The sequence below is a fragment of the Triticum aestivum genome, chromosome 3B, assembly GCF_018294505.1.
Source record: "Triticum aestivum cultivar Chinese Spring chromosome 3B, IWGSC CS RefSeq v2.1, whole genome shotgun sequence".
Lineage (NCBI taxonomy): Eukaryota > Viridiplantae > Streptophyta > Magnoliopsida > Poales > Poaceae > Triticum > Triticum aestivum.
In genome coordinates this window covers 147,611,771-147,625,807 of record NC_057801.1, presented here as the reverse complement: position 1 = coordinate 147,625,807, position 14,037 = coordinate 147,611,771, and the positions used below count along the sequence as shown (strand labels likewise).

The 14,037-nt window shown below is 48.1% G+C and overlaps 1 protein-coding gene across 1 annotated transcript; it reads right to left on the bottom strand.

The window, feature by feature from the left end:
- Positions 1-10,140: 10,140 nt before the first annotated feature.
- Positions 10,141-11,196, bottom strand: LOC123067407 (uncharacterized). Its single transcript, XM_044490212.1, has one exon. The coding sequence runs from the start codon at positions 11,194-11,196 to the stop codon at positions 10,141-10,143; it is 1,056 nt and encodes a 351-aa protein (XP_044346147.1).
- Positions 11,197-14,037: the final 2,841 nt, after the last annotated feature.

The following is a 14,037-nucleotide window of genomic DNA, read 5'->3' as shown; positions in this document are numbered from 1 at the left end:
ATAAAAATTACTTGGTGATAAAGCAAACAATCACACACGAGAATATTCACCCCATGCTATGACTGCCCGGCAACGGCGCCAGAAAAAGGTCTTGATAACCCACAAGTGTAGGGGATAATTGTAGCCTCTTTCGATAAGTAAGAGTGTCGAACCCAATGAGGAGCTAAAGGTAGAACAAATATTCTTTCAAGTCCTATCTGCGACTGATACGACTCTATGCACGCTTAGTGTTTGCTTTACCTAGAACAAGTATGAAACTAGAAGTACTTTGTAGGTGTTGTTGGATAGGTTTGCAAGATAATAAAGAACACGTAAATAAAAAGTAGGGGCTGTTTAGATAAAGAAGCAATAAAGTAAATATAGCGAGTGTGGAAAAGTGGTGGTAGGAGTTGTGAAATTGTCCCTAAGCAATTGACTACTTTACTAGACCAGTAATCACTATTGCAATTTTATTTGAGGGAGAGGCATAAGCTAACATACTTTCTCTTCTTGGATCATATGCACTTATGATTGGAACTCTAGCAAGCATCCTCAACTACTAAAGATCATTAAGGTAAAACCCAACCATAGCATTAAAGTATCAAGTCCCCTTTATCCCATACGCAAGAAACCTACTTACTCGGGTCTGTGCTTCTGTCACTCACGCCACCCACCATAAGCAAATCATGAACATATTGCAAACCCTACAGCGGGGATCCCACACGCTTGCCCGACACGGAGAGCACCATAGGACAACAACAATAATAAAACATGCAACTCAAACCAATCATAGCAATTCATCAATCATCGATAGGACAAGGAAAATCTACTCAGACATCATAAGATGGCAACACATCATTGGATAATAATATGAAGCATAAAGCACCATGTTCAAGTAGAGGGTACAGCGGGTTCCGGGAGAGTGGACCGCTGAATATAGATGGGGGAAGGTGATGGAGATGTTGGTGAAGATGGCGGAGGTGTTGGTGAAGATCGCAGTGATGATGATGGCCCCCGGCAGCGCTCCGGCGCCACCGGAAGCAAGGGGGAGAGAGCCCCCCTTTCTTCTTCTTCTTCCTTGACCTTCTCCCTAGATTGGAGAAGGGTTTCCCCTCTGGTCCTTGGCTCCCATGACGTGGGAGGGGCGAGAGCCCCGCCGAGATTGGATCTGTCTCTTTGTCTCTCTCTGTTTCTACGTTCTCAGATTCCACCCTTTCACCGGTTCTTTTATATCCAGAGATCAGTAACTCCGATTCGGGTGAATCTTTCGCCCAGATTTTTCTCATAAAATTAGCTTTCTTGTGCGAAAAGAAGAGTGTCAACCGCCTTACGGGGTGCCCACGAGGGTCCAGGGCACGCCCCCTGTCTCGTGGCCCCCTCGGGCACCATCTCGCATTGATTCTTCCTCCCAAAAATCACAAATATTCCAAAATAATTCTCCGTCAGTTTTTATCCCTTTTGGACTCCGTTTGATATTGTGTTTCTGCGAAACATAAAACATGCAACAAACAGGAACTGGCACTGGGCACTGGATCAATATGTTAGTCCCAAAAATAGTATAAAAATGCCAAAAGTATATGAAAGTTGAATAATTTTGGCATGGAACAATCAAAAATTATATATACGACGGAGACGTATCAACTAACCACATGACTGGTGATCGAAGTCTTCTCATGGATTCAACCCTACGTCCATCTACTAAAATCCACATCACATTCGCTGACACTAGTAAAAGCAAGGTATTGGGCCTAGGTAGAGTTGCTATCTCAAAGGATCAACACATGGACAAAGTGATGCTTGTTGAATCCCTTGGATACAACTTAATGTCTGTCTCAATGCTTTGTGATCTGAACATGATTGTGATATTTGGGAAGTATCGTTGCCTTGTGCTTATGGAAACTGACAAATCTCTAGTCTTTGAATGTTATCAAAGAGGTGATCTATAAATGGTAGATTTCTCTGCAGGACCACAACTTGACGTATGTCTTCTAGCAAAAGCTTCAGAGTGTTGGCTTTGGCATCGAAGGCTAGGACATGCAGGCATGAGGAACTTACACACTCTCGTGAAGAAGAAGCACATCATTGGCATCGAGGGCGTCAAGTTCAAGAAAGATCATCTGTGTGGTGCTTGTGAAGCCGGGAAGATGACTAGTGCCAAGCATCCCTCAAAGACAATCATGACTACATCACGTCCCTTTGAGCTGCTTCACATGGACTTATTTGGTCCTACTCACTACTCTACCATTACTACCTCTGCACATCTCTATGGCTTCGTTATTGTTGATGATTATTCAAGATACACTTGGGTGCGCATAATTCTCTATAAGACCGAAGTGTAGGATGTCTTCAGACGCTTCGCAAATCGTGCCGTGACCAATTATGGCATCAAGATCAAGCACATCAGGAGTGACAATGGCATAGAGTTCAAGAACACCGGCCTCAACACTTATCTTGATACATTGGGCATCACACATGAGTTCTCTGCTCCATACACACCTCAGCAGAATGGCATCATGGAGCGCAAGAATAGGACCCTCATTGAGATGGCACGCACGATGCTTGATGAATACAAGACTCCAAGAAAGTTTTGGCTTGAAGCCATTTATACTGCTTGCCACATCATCAACATAATTTATCTCCATAAGTTCTTCAAGAAGACATCCTATGAACTTCTGACTGGTGAGAAGCCAAGCGTCAGCTATTTCAAGGTCTTTGGTGCTAGGTGCTGGATCAAGGATCCGCTTCACACTTCACAATTTGCACCGAAATCACATGAAGGTTTTATGCTTGGCTACGGGAAGGACTCGCACACCTACAAATTCTTCATCCTCTTTCACTATAAAGTGGTTGAAACTGTAGATGTGTGGTTCAATGAGACTAACAGCTCACAAGGAGAGCACCTGCCAAATGTGCTAGATGAAGCTACACCTAGTGAATCTATCAAGGTAATGGGTGCTGGAGAAATCATACCCACTAAGGAACAGACTGAAGAGGAAATCATCATTTCTGCACCTAATCAACATGAAGACAATGCTCAGCCTGAAGCCAATGCTGAAGATGAAGACACCAATAAACAAGAGCAAAATCTTCGTCCAGTTCATCCTCGGGTCGCAAATGAAGTCCAAATTGAGAAGATCACTAATAGTATCAATGCACCTGGTCCCCTTACTCATTCAAGAGCTACTCAACTTGCAAACTTCTATGGACACTTTGCGTTTGTCTCTATATCTGAACCTAAGAAAGTTGATGAAGGCTTCATGGAACCTGAATGGATTCAAGCTATGCAAAAAGAGCTTCAACAGTTTGAGCTGAATAATGTATGGTAGCTAGTCAAATGTCCTGATCCTCACAAGCACAATATTATTGGCACCAAATGGATATATCACAACAAGCAACATGAGCATGGTCAAGTTTTCAGAAACAAAGCTTGTCTCGTTGCCCAAGGTTACACACAAGTGGAAGGAATTGACTTCGATAAAACCTTTGCTCCTGTGGCTAGGCTTGAAGCCATTCGTATACTGCTAGCCTATGCTAACCACAACAACATTGTTCTATACTAAATGGATGTGAAGAGTGCTTTTCCTCAATGAAAAAATTGAAGAAGAAGTGTATGTTGCTCAACCACCTGGTTTTGAAGATCCAAAGCATCCTGATATGGTATACAAGCTCAACAAGGCATTATATGGCCTCAAACAAGCAGCTCGCGCTTGGTACAACACACTCAAAGACTTCCTCAAGAGCAAAGGCTTCAAACCTGGTTCTCTAGATCCCACTCTCTTCACAAAGACATATGATGGTGGACTGTTTTTATGCCAAATACATGTGGATGATATTATCTTCGGCTCCACTAATAAGAGATACAGTGATGAGTTTGGGCATATGATGCAAGAGCAATATCATATGTCCATGATGGGAGTGCTAAAATTCTTTATTGGTCTTGAAATCCTTCAACAGAGGAATGGTATCTTTGTCTCACGAGAAAAATACCTCAAAGACTGCTTGAAGAAGTTTGGAATGCAAGATTGCAAAGGGTACACGATGTCAATGCCAACCAAAGGCCAATTAGGCCCCGACGACAATGGTAAAGAATTCGATCAAAAGGTATACCGCTCCATGATTGGTTCTTTATTGTACTTATGTGCATCTAGGCCAGATATAATGCTTAGCGTTTGCATGTGTGCCCGATTCCAAGCGGCACCAAAGGAATCACATCACCTCGTAGTGAAGCGAATTCTTCGATATTTGGCTCACACCCTTACGCTAGGATTATGGTATCCAAAGGGCTTAGAGTTTGATCTAGTTGGATTCTCAGATGCTGATTATGCTGGTGACAAGGTTGATCGCAGGTCCACATCAGCCACATGTCACTTTCTAGGACGATCTCTTGTCTGTTGTTCTTCAAAGAAGCAGAACCGTGTATCACCCTCCTCTACTGAATCTGAATACATTGCTGCTGGATCTTGTTGTGCTCAGCTTCTCTGGATGAAGCAAACTCTCAAGGATTATGGCATCAACATAAAGCATGTGCACTCTACTGCGACAATGAGAGCGCCATCAAGATTGCTAACAATCCAGTTCAGCACTCGAAGACAGAGCACACTCAGATCCGTCATCACTTTCTCAAAGATCATGTTATGAAGGAAGACATTGATATCATTCAGGTCAACACTGAAGAGCAATTGACAGATATCTTCACGAAGCCCTTGGATGAGAAAAGGTTTTGCAAGCTGCGGTGTGAGCTAAATATCTTAGAATCCTCGAATGTCCTGTGAATGGACACACATCCTAAATCTTGTGCATGTTGATGACTTAGATTTGCAACACATGAAGTAACGTATAACTTCAATCCATGAAGACTTACCCTCTGAGTGAGAATACATTTATGTGGAACTTGACTTCAGAGCGCCACGATAATTGTGGGCCGTGTCTTGGTCTAATATTTCCTATACGATGGGTAACGCCACTACCACACTTTCTTGAAGAATTTCATTTGGCGTCATGATTGCATTATCTTCATCTTTGGTTTGTCTTCAACATTGGTTTGACTTTATAGTTTATCTTCGCAATGTTGATTTGGTCCTCATATATATGCTAATATTAGCAGAATAACTATTCTGGTAACACTTCCGCACTGCACGCTCAACGCAAGTGCACGTCATTTTTTGTACCAAGTGTGCTGCAGTACTCACGCGAGTGAACTTCCCGTCGCAAAAAACTGCATGTTGTGTTTTTTTGGTACCTTTTTTGTTCTAGTTTTTTAACCGTTTCTCAGAACGAAGCGTGTAATATACCGTTGGACAGCGATGGATTAGGCGCAACTTCGCCATGTTGAAACTTTTCGAGATTCCACGCGATTTAAGAGCAGTTTTGAAAATGGTGCGGCCCACAATGAGTGGCAGCGACCGTTTTTTCACGTTTTTTCCTAAACCGCTCGGCAGAATGAAGCAAATGACATGTTGTTGGATAGATATCATCGAGGCGCATCTTTTTCATATATAAATGTTTCTCTAATTTGTTACAGTTTAAGAGCAGTTTCAAATTTACTAAATCGCGGAATTCAGTTTTTTGAAATTTTTTCGATTTTTGGTACTGTTTTCCCTCTAGTTTTTGAACCGTTTGTCGGAACGAGGCATGTAATATGTCGTTGGAAAGCTATGGACAAGGCGCAACTTTCATATGTTGAAATCTTTTTGAGATTCCTTACGGTTTTAAGTTAATTTTGAAAAGCGTGCGGCGGACGACGAGTGGCAGCTGCAGTTTTTCGCAAAATATTTACAAGACGCTGGTCGGAATGATTCAAACGATACTCCCTTGGAAAGATATCGACGAGGCGCAACTTTTTCATGTAGAACACTCTCTCTAATTCTTTACGGTTTAAAAGGAATTTCGAATTTACCGAAATGCGGACACTCTGTTTTTCACGACACCCAAATCGATGTGCGTACTTCATCCGACTGAAAACCGCACTGCATCGGACGAAAAACCGTACTTCATCAGACTGACAAGTGCACTGCATGATTCCTTTTTTGTGGAACATATTTTTCCCAAACAAGATGAAATGCACTTCATGTCGAGTGTTGGTGAGCCGCAATACTATGAAAAGTGAACCTCGAGACTACCGTAAACACGTCGTGACACTACCGAAAGTGAACCACTTGAGCTTTTTCCAAACTCAATATTCTTTACATGCGTAGACCGGGCGAGTGGATCGCAGGGATCGAGCAAGGGAACTACATCCAATATAAGAAGCGCGCTTCTTTTTGAGATGTTTTTGTTTCTGTATTACCAAGTGAACCACATAGGAATTTAATAGCGACTACTTCAGGTCAAAAATGCACTTCTTCAAATGGGCAAATGAACTGCAGAATTTATTTTCCGCTTTTGTAGTTTTTGGGTCTTTTGGTAGCGACATCTACACGGACGGAGAAAGCGAACCGCACGGTTGAGAAAAATGAACCCCCAACACAATTCCAGATGAGTTGCTTCTTTTAACAAACTCATATACATGTGCCCGAAAAAACAACACAAGCACCACTCAAAAACAAAACTTTTGTTTTTACAAATAAACTGCATTTGTTTTTTTAACTCCCAAACGTCCTGTTTTTTGTGCAGAACAAACTCACACACACATATCAACCCACTCTCACACACACACACATCAAACCGCGTGCACAACCGGCACGCCTACACAACCTGAGCTGCACGGGATGAGACACCAAACCGCATGCCTGTGCAAAACGAGCTGCACGGGACGAGCTGTCGGAACTGGACCGTAGACAAAACTGTGGAGATATCTTTTTTCAAAAAATCTAGACTTACGGGCTGGTTACGACATCATCTTACGGACTCCTCCCACTAACCAATCTCTCCTCCCCTTGAATTCAATAGTGGGCATTGCTTCTGATTTTCCATCCAACCAAAAACTACCACACATGTCCGTAACTTAATTCTGTAAGATGTGGCCCGTAAGTGTAGCAAAGCTCATCTTTTTTCGTCATCACACGATGAGCCCGTGAAGTGCAAAAGTTTCTGTACCACACAATGAGCCCAAAACTGCAGTGCACTGACAAAAAATTGCATATATGTTTCTAACTTTTTATACAAAACAAAAATCTGCGAGCAGTGAACCGCCGACGTGATGAACTTTCCCTAAAAATGGAAAACAAAGGGAAAAAGAATTGCACGCACAGGGAAACGAACTGCATCGACACCCTCCCGCAACAAAGATGATGAAGGGGAGGAGCAACTTGGATCTGCTCATGTGATCAACCTGAGCAGACCGGAGTGGGGCGACGCCCTGCTAGCCGACGGGCGCCATCTCAACCTCCTGTGGCCGCCACACATGGGAGCAAGGATGGAGCATCCAGATGTGTATCTGCACAAATCCATCCATCCATCCAGCGATGGACTGCATGCATGCGAGCGAGCTGCACGAACGCGACGGACATACTGCATGCAGGCGAGCGAGCTACACCAACGCGACAGACGTACTGCACTCCGTCGGGGGGCGGACTGCGTGCGCGCCAGGGTGCACTACGGAGAGGAGGTGGGGGCTCGGGGCCGAGCCGGCTGGGCGAACGGAGTGCAGATGCCAGCAACGCTAGAAAGGAAGGTAGGGTCGGCGAGGGATCCCTCCATGGCCACGGACGGCGGGGCTGGATCCAGACGGATCCATCGCAGGGGAGGCGCTAGGATGTGGGGGCGCTCGGCGTGATCACCATCAAGAGGGAGGGGCTGATGGCCGAAGGACGGTTGGACAGGGTAGATCTCCGGTTGCGACACCCGCTTGAAGAGGGAGGAGGTGAGGAGGACGAGGCAAGATGGCGGATCTAGTCGAGGAAGAAGCTTGCTGGGTGGGGGCGCGAGGGAGGCACGAGATCGAGCGGGGACCGTGCGGATCGGGCCCGTCAGCGGCAAGTCGCGGCCGCCCCCACCTCGATCTGGACTGAGTCGTCGTTGGGGGAGGTGGCCGCGCACTGCTGGATCCGGCGCAGGGAGGGCGGCTGTGGTGGATGCAGGGATGGGGATGGGCGGCCCGCCGGCGGCCTGGTGGGAGGCGTGGGGGTGGTGGGGCGCCGAGGTGGGTGGTGGTGAGGCGCCGCAGGGGTGGGTGGTGCTGGGGAAGGTGGGCAATGGGGTGGGTTACATCGGGGGAGAAGGCGTGTGTTTTGTCCTCTATATGTGTGTGTGTGTGTGTGTGTGTGTGTGTGTTGTCCTCTATAGCATTCACTTATAGTATGTCTTCAAGTTGCTATTTTCTAAACTAAGTGAATGTGATCGGACCCTAACCCCTTCTGTGCTTATCCCTCAAATTCTTTCTGTCTTCTCATATGCATTCTATTGACACATGTCGAATGTCTTCACTGTGTCCTTGTCAGCTGAAGATACAGAAATACACATTTAAAATTGTTTTAATGTTCTTATCCCTTTTGCCTGAAAACCGGAGAAGCCGGAACAACCACCCGACAAACCAGGCGCGCATGGGATCGTGGCACAACCATCGATAAGTTGCATGCGTGCCACGTGTCCACCAGATGTGAATCGCCAGGGGCACCTGCGTAATAATGCAACTTTAGCAGTCTAGTATAATTTACACACATATTGTATTGTACTTTCATGCATACATACAAATAATAATAGAATGTATTAAATTAGCAAAACAAGTAGCATTGGTATTACCCTTAAAAAATAAAGAAAATAAAAAAAAACAAAAAGTTTCACACAATTAGCATAAAAATGCACTTTTTATAATATGTAGAATAAATATATGAAAGTGAAGTTTGAGTACTCAGATGTAATTTGTACGTGTAGTACTTGTATGTATACATTTTCACGCACTGAACATCGAAAAATACACATAAAAAAATAAAGCTCAACTGAAAATTAAAAAATAAAAGCATACACATGCAGAAAACAAAAATAAACACATGAAAAAAGAGGATACACACATCAAAATCCAGCCCAAGAAGGAAATCGACTGTCCCAAAATAGGTGTCAATCGAATCCAAATAGCCCAGTACCACTAGCGAAATGTGACAGAAAAAATAAAAGCTACACAAATCTTAAAGCACAATCCAAGGGTCAGAAAATCGATTGACCACAAAACAAAAATTCAGCTGACTGAAATCTAGCTAAAATGGCTTTGTAGCCTCCTTGACTCTGAAGTTATCATTGCAGTTTTCTTTTTGTTGCAACCTTCTCGCCAATGGCTGCACCATCCATGTTAACATGGTGTCTTTTGTTTGGTCATGTGATTGCTTGAATTATTTTCTGTATGCTCAGTCCTTATTTACGATTTTTATTTTGAAGACCAGTTCAACCAGGAGACAATGGATTTTAATCATTGAAGTGAAGTTACCAACATGGCATACAAGGTGGCACAAGATCTATGAAAATGGTATGTTTGACATAGTAAAGAAGGTACAACACATTCCACATTATTTTTCATCTCGGTAGATAGTTCTATTGTTCACATGTTTGTTTAGGCTTCCAGGGCAGTGGATAACACCATCAAGAAGTCTGAAGACATTTTTGGATGAGGGAGTGGGTATCGTTGACCATTGTTATCCCTTATTTATTTTGAGAGAATAATCGAGTCTGCTAATGCTGTTGATATTGTAGATATGTTTCAAATTCTCTCGGCATGATGTTAGAAATTTAGAATCCTAGGTTAGTTTGGTGGCATCGGTTTCCGTCTTCATCATGTGTTAATCTAGGCCATGAATGCCAGTTTGTAGCAGTCTCTGCATAAAATCTCAAATCAGAATTATGGCGAGCAGCTTATATTTAGGCACAATAGGTGGACATGATAACATGCAGCTATAGCACGTCAAACATGCATCGATGCATGTAAAAAAGGCAAAAACAACATGCTACCATCAATGGAAAAAGACACACAAGAACATGCAACCATTACACAACTTACATTTCATAAATATTTTACATCATACGTACATCAATTCATTTTTTCTACTTCATCAAAATATATATATCAAACTATTCCCGCAACAACATGGAGTATTATCTAGTTTTCATAATCGATTGTGACTCAAACAATTCTCAGCACATGGCCACCTTAGAATTGAACACGGGTACGAGGATGATCGTCGGCCGGTGGATCATGACCTGCGGCATTACTGGCACCAAGAATACTGGAGCCAACTAGCACACCGGATTACTCAGCTCTGCTGGCCGGAACGCCGCGGCGTGGGTTTGTGTATGTTGGGTAGCTCTGGCTGCTGATGTCGACGTAGTGGTGATCAAAGAAGCCGCGCCATTTGTCGAGTCTGCCGTCAACAATGGCGACGACGCTATCCGCCGTGCGAAAGCAGGGGCGAGCGGCGGCTTGGAGGGCGCCGTGCCAGCTGTCGATGTCTTGCACAACGGATTACTCAGCTCTGCCGGCCGGAATGCCGCAGCGTGGGGTTGTGTATGTTGGGTAGCTCTGGCTGCTGATGTCGACGTAGTGGTGATCAAAGAAGCCGTGTCATTTGTCGAGTCTGCCGTCAACAAAGGCGACGACGCTCTCCGCCGTCCGAGAGCAGGGGCGAGCGGCGGCTTGGAGGGCGCCGGGCCAGCCGTCGACGTCTCGCGCAATGGATTCGGCGAAGTCATGATCCGCGGCACGGGAGAGGGAGCGGGAGCGGCCAGGCCCTGGGAGGGCCGCCCGTCGACGTCGGCCGGCTTCGCCGGCAACAGAGCCGGCGACGTCGCGCTGTGCCGCATGGGAGCTGGTTTTCCGAGGGCCTGGGAGGTCGGCGACGGGGCGGCGGCGGCGTCGCGGAACAGGTAGACCCGGAACCGGCGCGTGTTCTGGTCGTTGAACAGCCGGACCTGCAGATCCCGGTAGAGCAGCATGTCCAGCATGTCCCGCAGGTCCTCGTCCGTGTCCACGTCGCAGAGCGAGTCCAGCCCCTCGCCGGAGTAGCAGTACTTGAGGGAGAAGTCGGAGAAGCCCGCGCGCGCCGCCAGCAGGTCGCGGAAGCCCCTCGTGGAGACGGACGAGACGACGTTGAGGAGCAGGTGCTCACCGTCGACGTACCTCGGCGGCTGACCCTGGGCGCGCTCGATCCTCCCGCCGTAGCTAACTGTCATGACCCAAGGGGAGGAGGGGAGAAGGGGGATGAGATCTGATCGGAGAGGAGAAAGCAGGGGATGAGGAGGGAGCTTGGCGAAGGGGAAAGGAGATTCAATATTCATTACTCGCTGCCCACGCATTCCGTCACGGTACATTAAGTAGCTGTCCCCGCGGGCTCACACACACACCCACAGTGGGCTGGACCCAACACACCACATGGCCTCCGGCCCAAACACAACACACACACCAGTTGCGGTTCAGTTAACAGTAGTTACTGAACTGCACTTGCAGTCCGCTGCAGATCGTCATCTGCAGGTGTGACATTGCCCCCGTCTTGAGAAGAAGCTCCTTCCCAGATGCAGGCCGAGGGGTAGCGCTCCCTTAAGGTGGCATAGTCTTCCCAGGTTGTGGCTGTTGGGGACCGATTGGACCACTGCACTTGTAGCTGAATTACTGGCGCATCTCCTTTCTTCATCATACGACGCTCCACAATGGCCACTGGTTCCGTCTCACTGGTGACCAAATCTGGCACCTGCGGCAGCTCGGAGAAGACGGGAGTGTAATCAGGGGTGTACGGCTTCAGCTGAGAAACATGAAATACCGGATGGATTCGGCTGTCGGCTGGAAGATGAAGATGGTACGCCAGGTTGCCGATCCGTTCGGTCACCATGAACGGCCCGTAGAACTTGTAGGAGAGCTTCCGGCAAGGGCGATTCACAACCGACGACTGGGCGTACGGTTGCAGCTTGAGCAGCACTTGCTCGCCAACGTCGAACGCGCGCTCGGCACGGTGACGATCAGCCTGCTTCTTGAAACGCGACTGAGCGTGAGCAAGCTGAGCACGGAGGCGTTCAGTGTGTGCTGCCCAGTCCAGATCCTCCACAGGTGTGCCCGGGGTTGAGTCGGCACTGAAGTGAGGTAACCCCCCCAGGTTGGGGTCAACGCCGTAGAGCGCTCTGAACGGCGAGCACTTGAGAGACGCGTGGTGTGTGGAGTTATACCAGAACTCTGCTGCCGGAAGCCACTTGCGCCATCGCCGCGGGTTGTCGTGGACGGCGCAACGCAGGTACATCTCCAGACACTGGTTGACCCGCTCCGTCTGGCCGTCCGTCTGGGGGTGGTAGGCGGTGGAGTAGAGGAGCTTGGTGCCGGCCGCAGTGAGCAGTTCTCGCCACATTGCACTGGTGAAGATCTTGTCGCGATCGGAAACGATGGAGCGAGGGACGCCGTGCAGCTTTATGACGTGCTCCCAGAACGCGCGGGCCACCTGCGCTGCCGTGAAGGGGTGATGGAGTGGCACGAAGTGCGCGAACTTGGTGAGTCGATCGACGACGACCAAGATGGAGTCGCAGCCTTCAGACTTGGGTAGACCCTCGACGAAGTCCATGGTCACATCTTGCCATGGCGCGTCCGGAATCGGCAGGGGTTGAAGCTTGCCGGCCGGGTGCAGGTTCTCGTGCTTGGCGTGCTGGCAGATGTCGCACTGACGAACGAAGTCTTCCACGGCGCGCTTGAGGCCGGGCCAGGCAAAGAGCTTGCGTACTCTGTGGTAAGTGGCTGTGGCTCCCGAGTGGCCCCCGACCGCGCTGTGATGAAGCGCGGCGATGAGCTTGGTCTGGAGCGCGGAGTTGGCGCCGATCCACAGGCGGCCGTGCTGACGTATTACTCCATTCTGCAGTGCCCAACCTTGATCGTCCTCGCCCACAACTGCCAGCTTGGCGAGCAGCTCTTGTGACTCAGGGTCAGTCTCGTAAGAGTTCGCCACCTCTTGCAGCCACTGGGGTTGGCACATGGACAGCGCGTCGAGCTCCAGCAGATGGCCGACGCGGGATAGTGCATCCGCGGCGCCGTTGTCGACGCCTTTCTTGTAACGGAAGGAGAATTGGAGGCCAACCATCTTTGACATAGCCTTGCGTTGCAGATCGGTGACCAGCTGCTGATCGCCCAGTGCACACAAACTTTTGTGATCGGTGACAATCTCGAACGGGGCACGTTGCAGGTACGGTCGCCACTTGTCGACGGCCATCATCACGGCGAGGAATTCTTTTTCGTATGTGGAGAGCTTCTGATTCCGCACCCCTAGAGCCTTGCTGAGATAGGCGACAGGATGGCCATCTTGGGTGAGCACCGCGCCCACGCCCGTGTCACAGGCATCCGTTTCGATGGCGAACGGGCGTGTGAAGTTGGGAAGGGCCAAGACTGGCGTGCTCATCATCGCCTGCTTGAGCATGTCGAACGCTCGCTGAGCCATGTCGTTCCAAACAAACCCTTTCTTCGAGAGGAGCTGCGTCAGAGGCTTGGCGATGATGCCATAGTGAGGAACGAACTTGCGGTAATAGCCTGTCAATCCCAAGAATCCCCGCAGCTCGGTTGGTGTCGAGGGCACGGGCCAGGCCTGCATAGCACTGGTCTTGCTTGTGTCTGTGGCAACGCCGTCTTGTGAGATCACGTGCCCGAGGTACTCAATACTGGTTTGCGCGAACGAACACTTGCTGGCCTTGGCAAACAGCTGGTGCTCACGAAGGAGGTCCAAGGTGAGGCGCAGGTGTTGTTCGTGTTCCTGCAAGTCAAAACTGAAAACCAAGATGTCATCCAGGAAAATGATGATGAACTTACGGACATAACGGCCGAAGACTGTGTTCATCAGGCACTGAAATGTGGCTGGCGCGTTGCACAAACCGAATGGCATGACGCGAAAATGGTAATGGCCGTGATGAGTCTTGAAAGCTGTTTTTTCTTCGTCTTCTTCCCTCATACGGATTTGGTGATATCCCGCGCGCAAGTCGATCTTGGAGAAGTACTTGGCCCCGGCCAATTCGTCGAGCAGTTCGTTGACCACAGGAAGTGGAAATTTGTTCTTCACTGTTGCTGTGTTCAGTCGTCGAAAATCAACACAAAAGCGCCAGCTGCCATCCTTCTTTTTCACCAATAGCACGGGTGCAGCGTAGGGACTCATGCTGTGCGTGATGAGGCCCGAGTCG

Bases quoted from the DNA above. Each gene is read 5' to 3' on its own strand.
- LOC123067407 (XM_044490212.1), bottom strand. From the start codon at position 11,196: ATGCGTGGGCAGCGAGTAATGAATATTGAATCTCCTTTCCCCTTCGCC.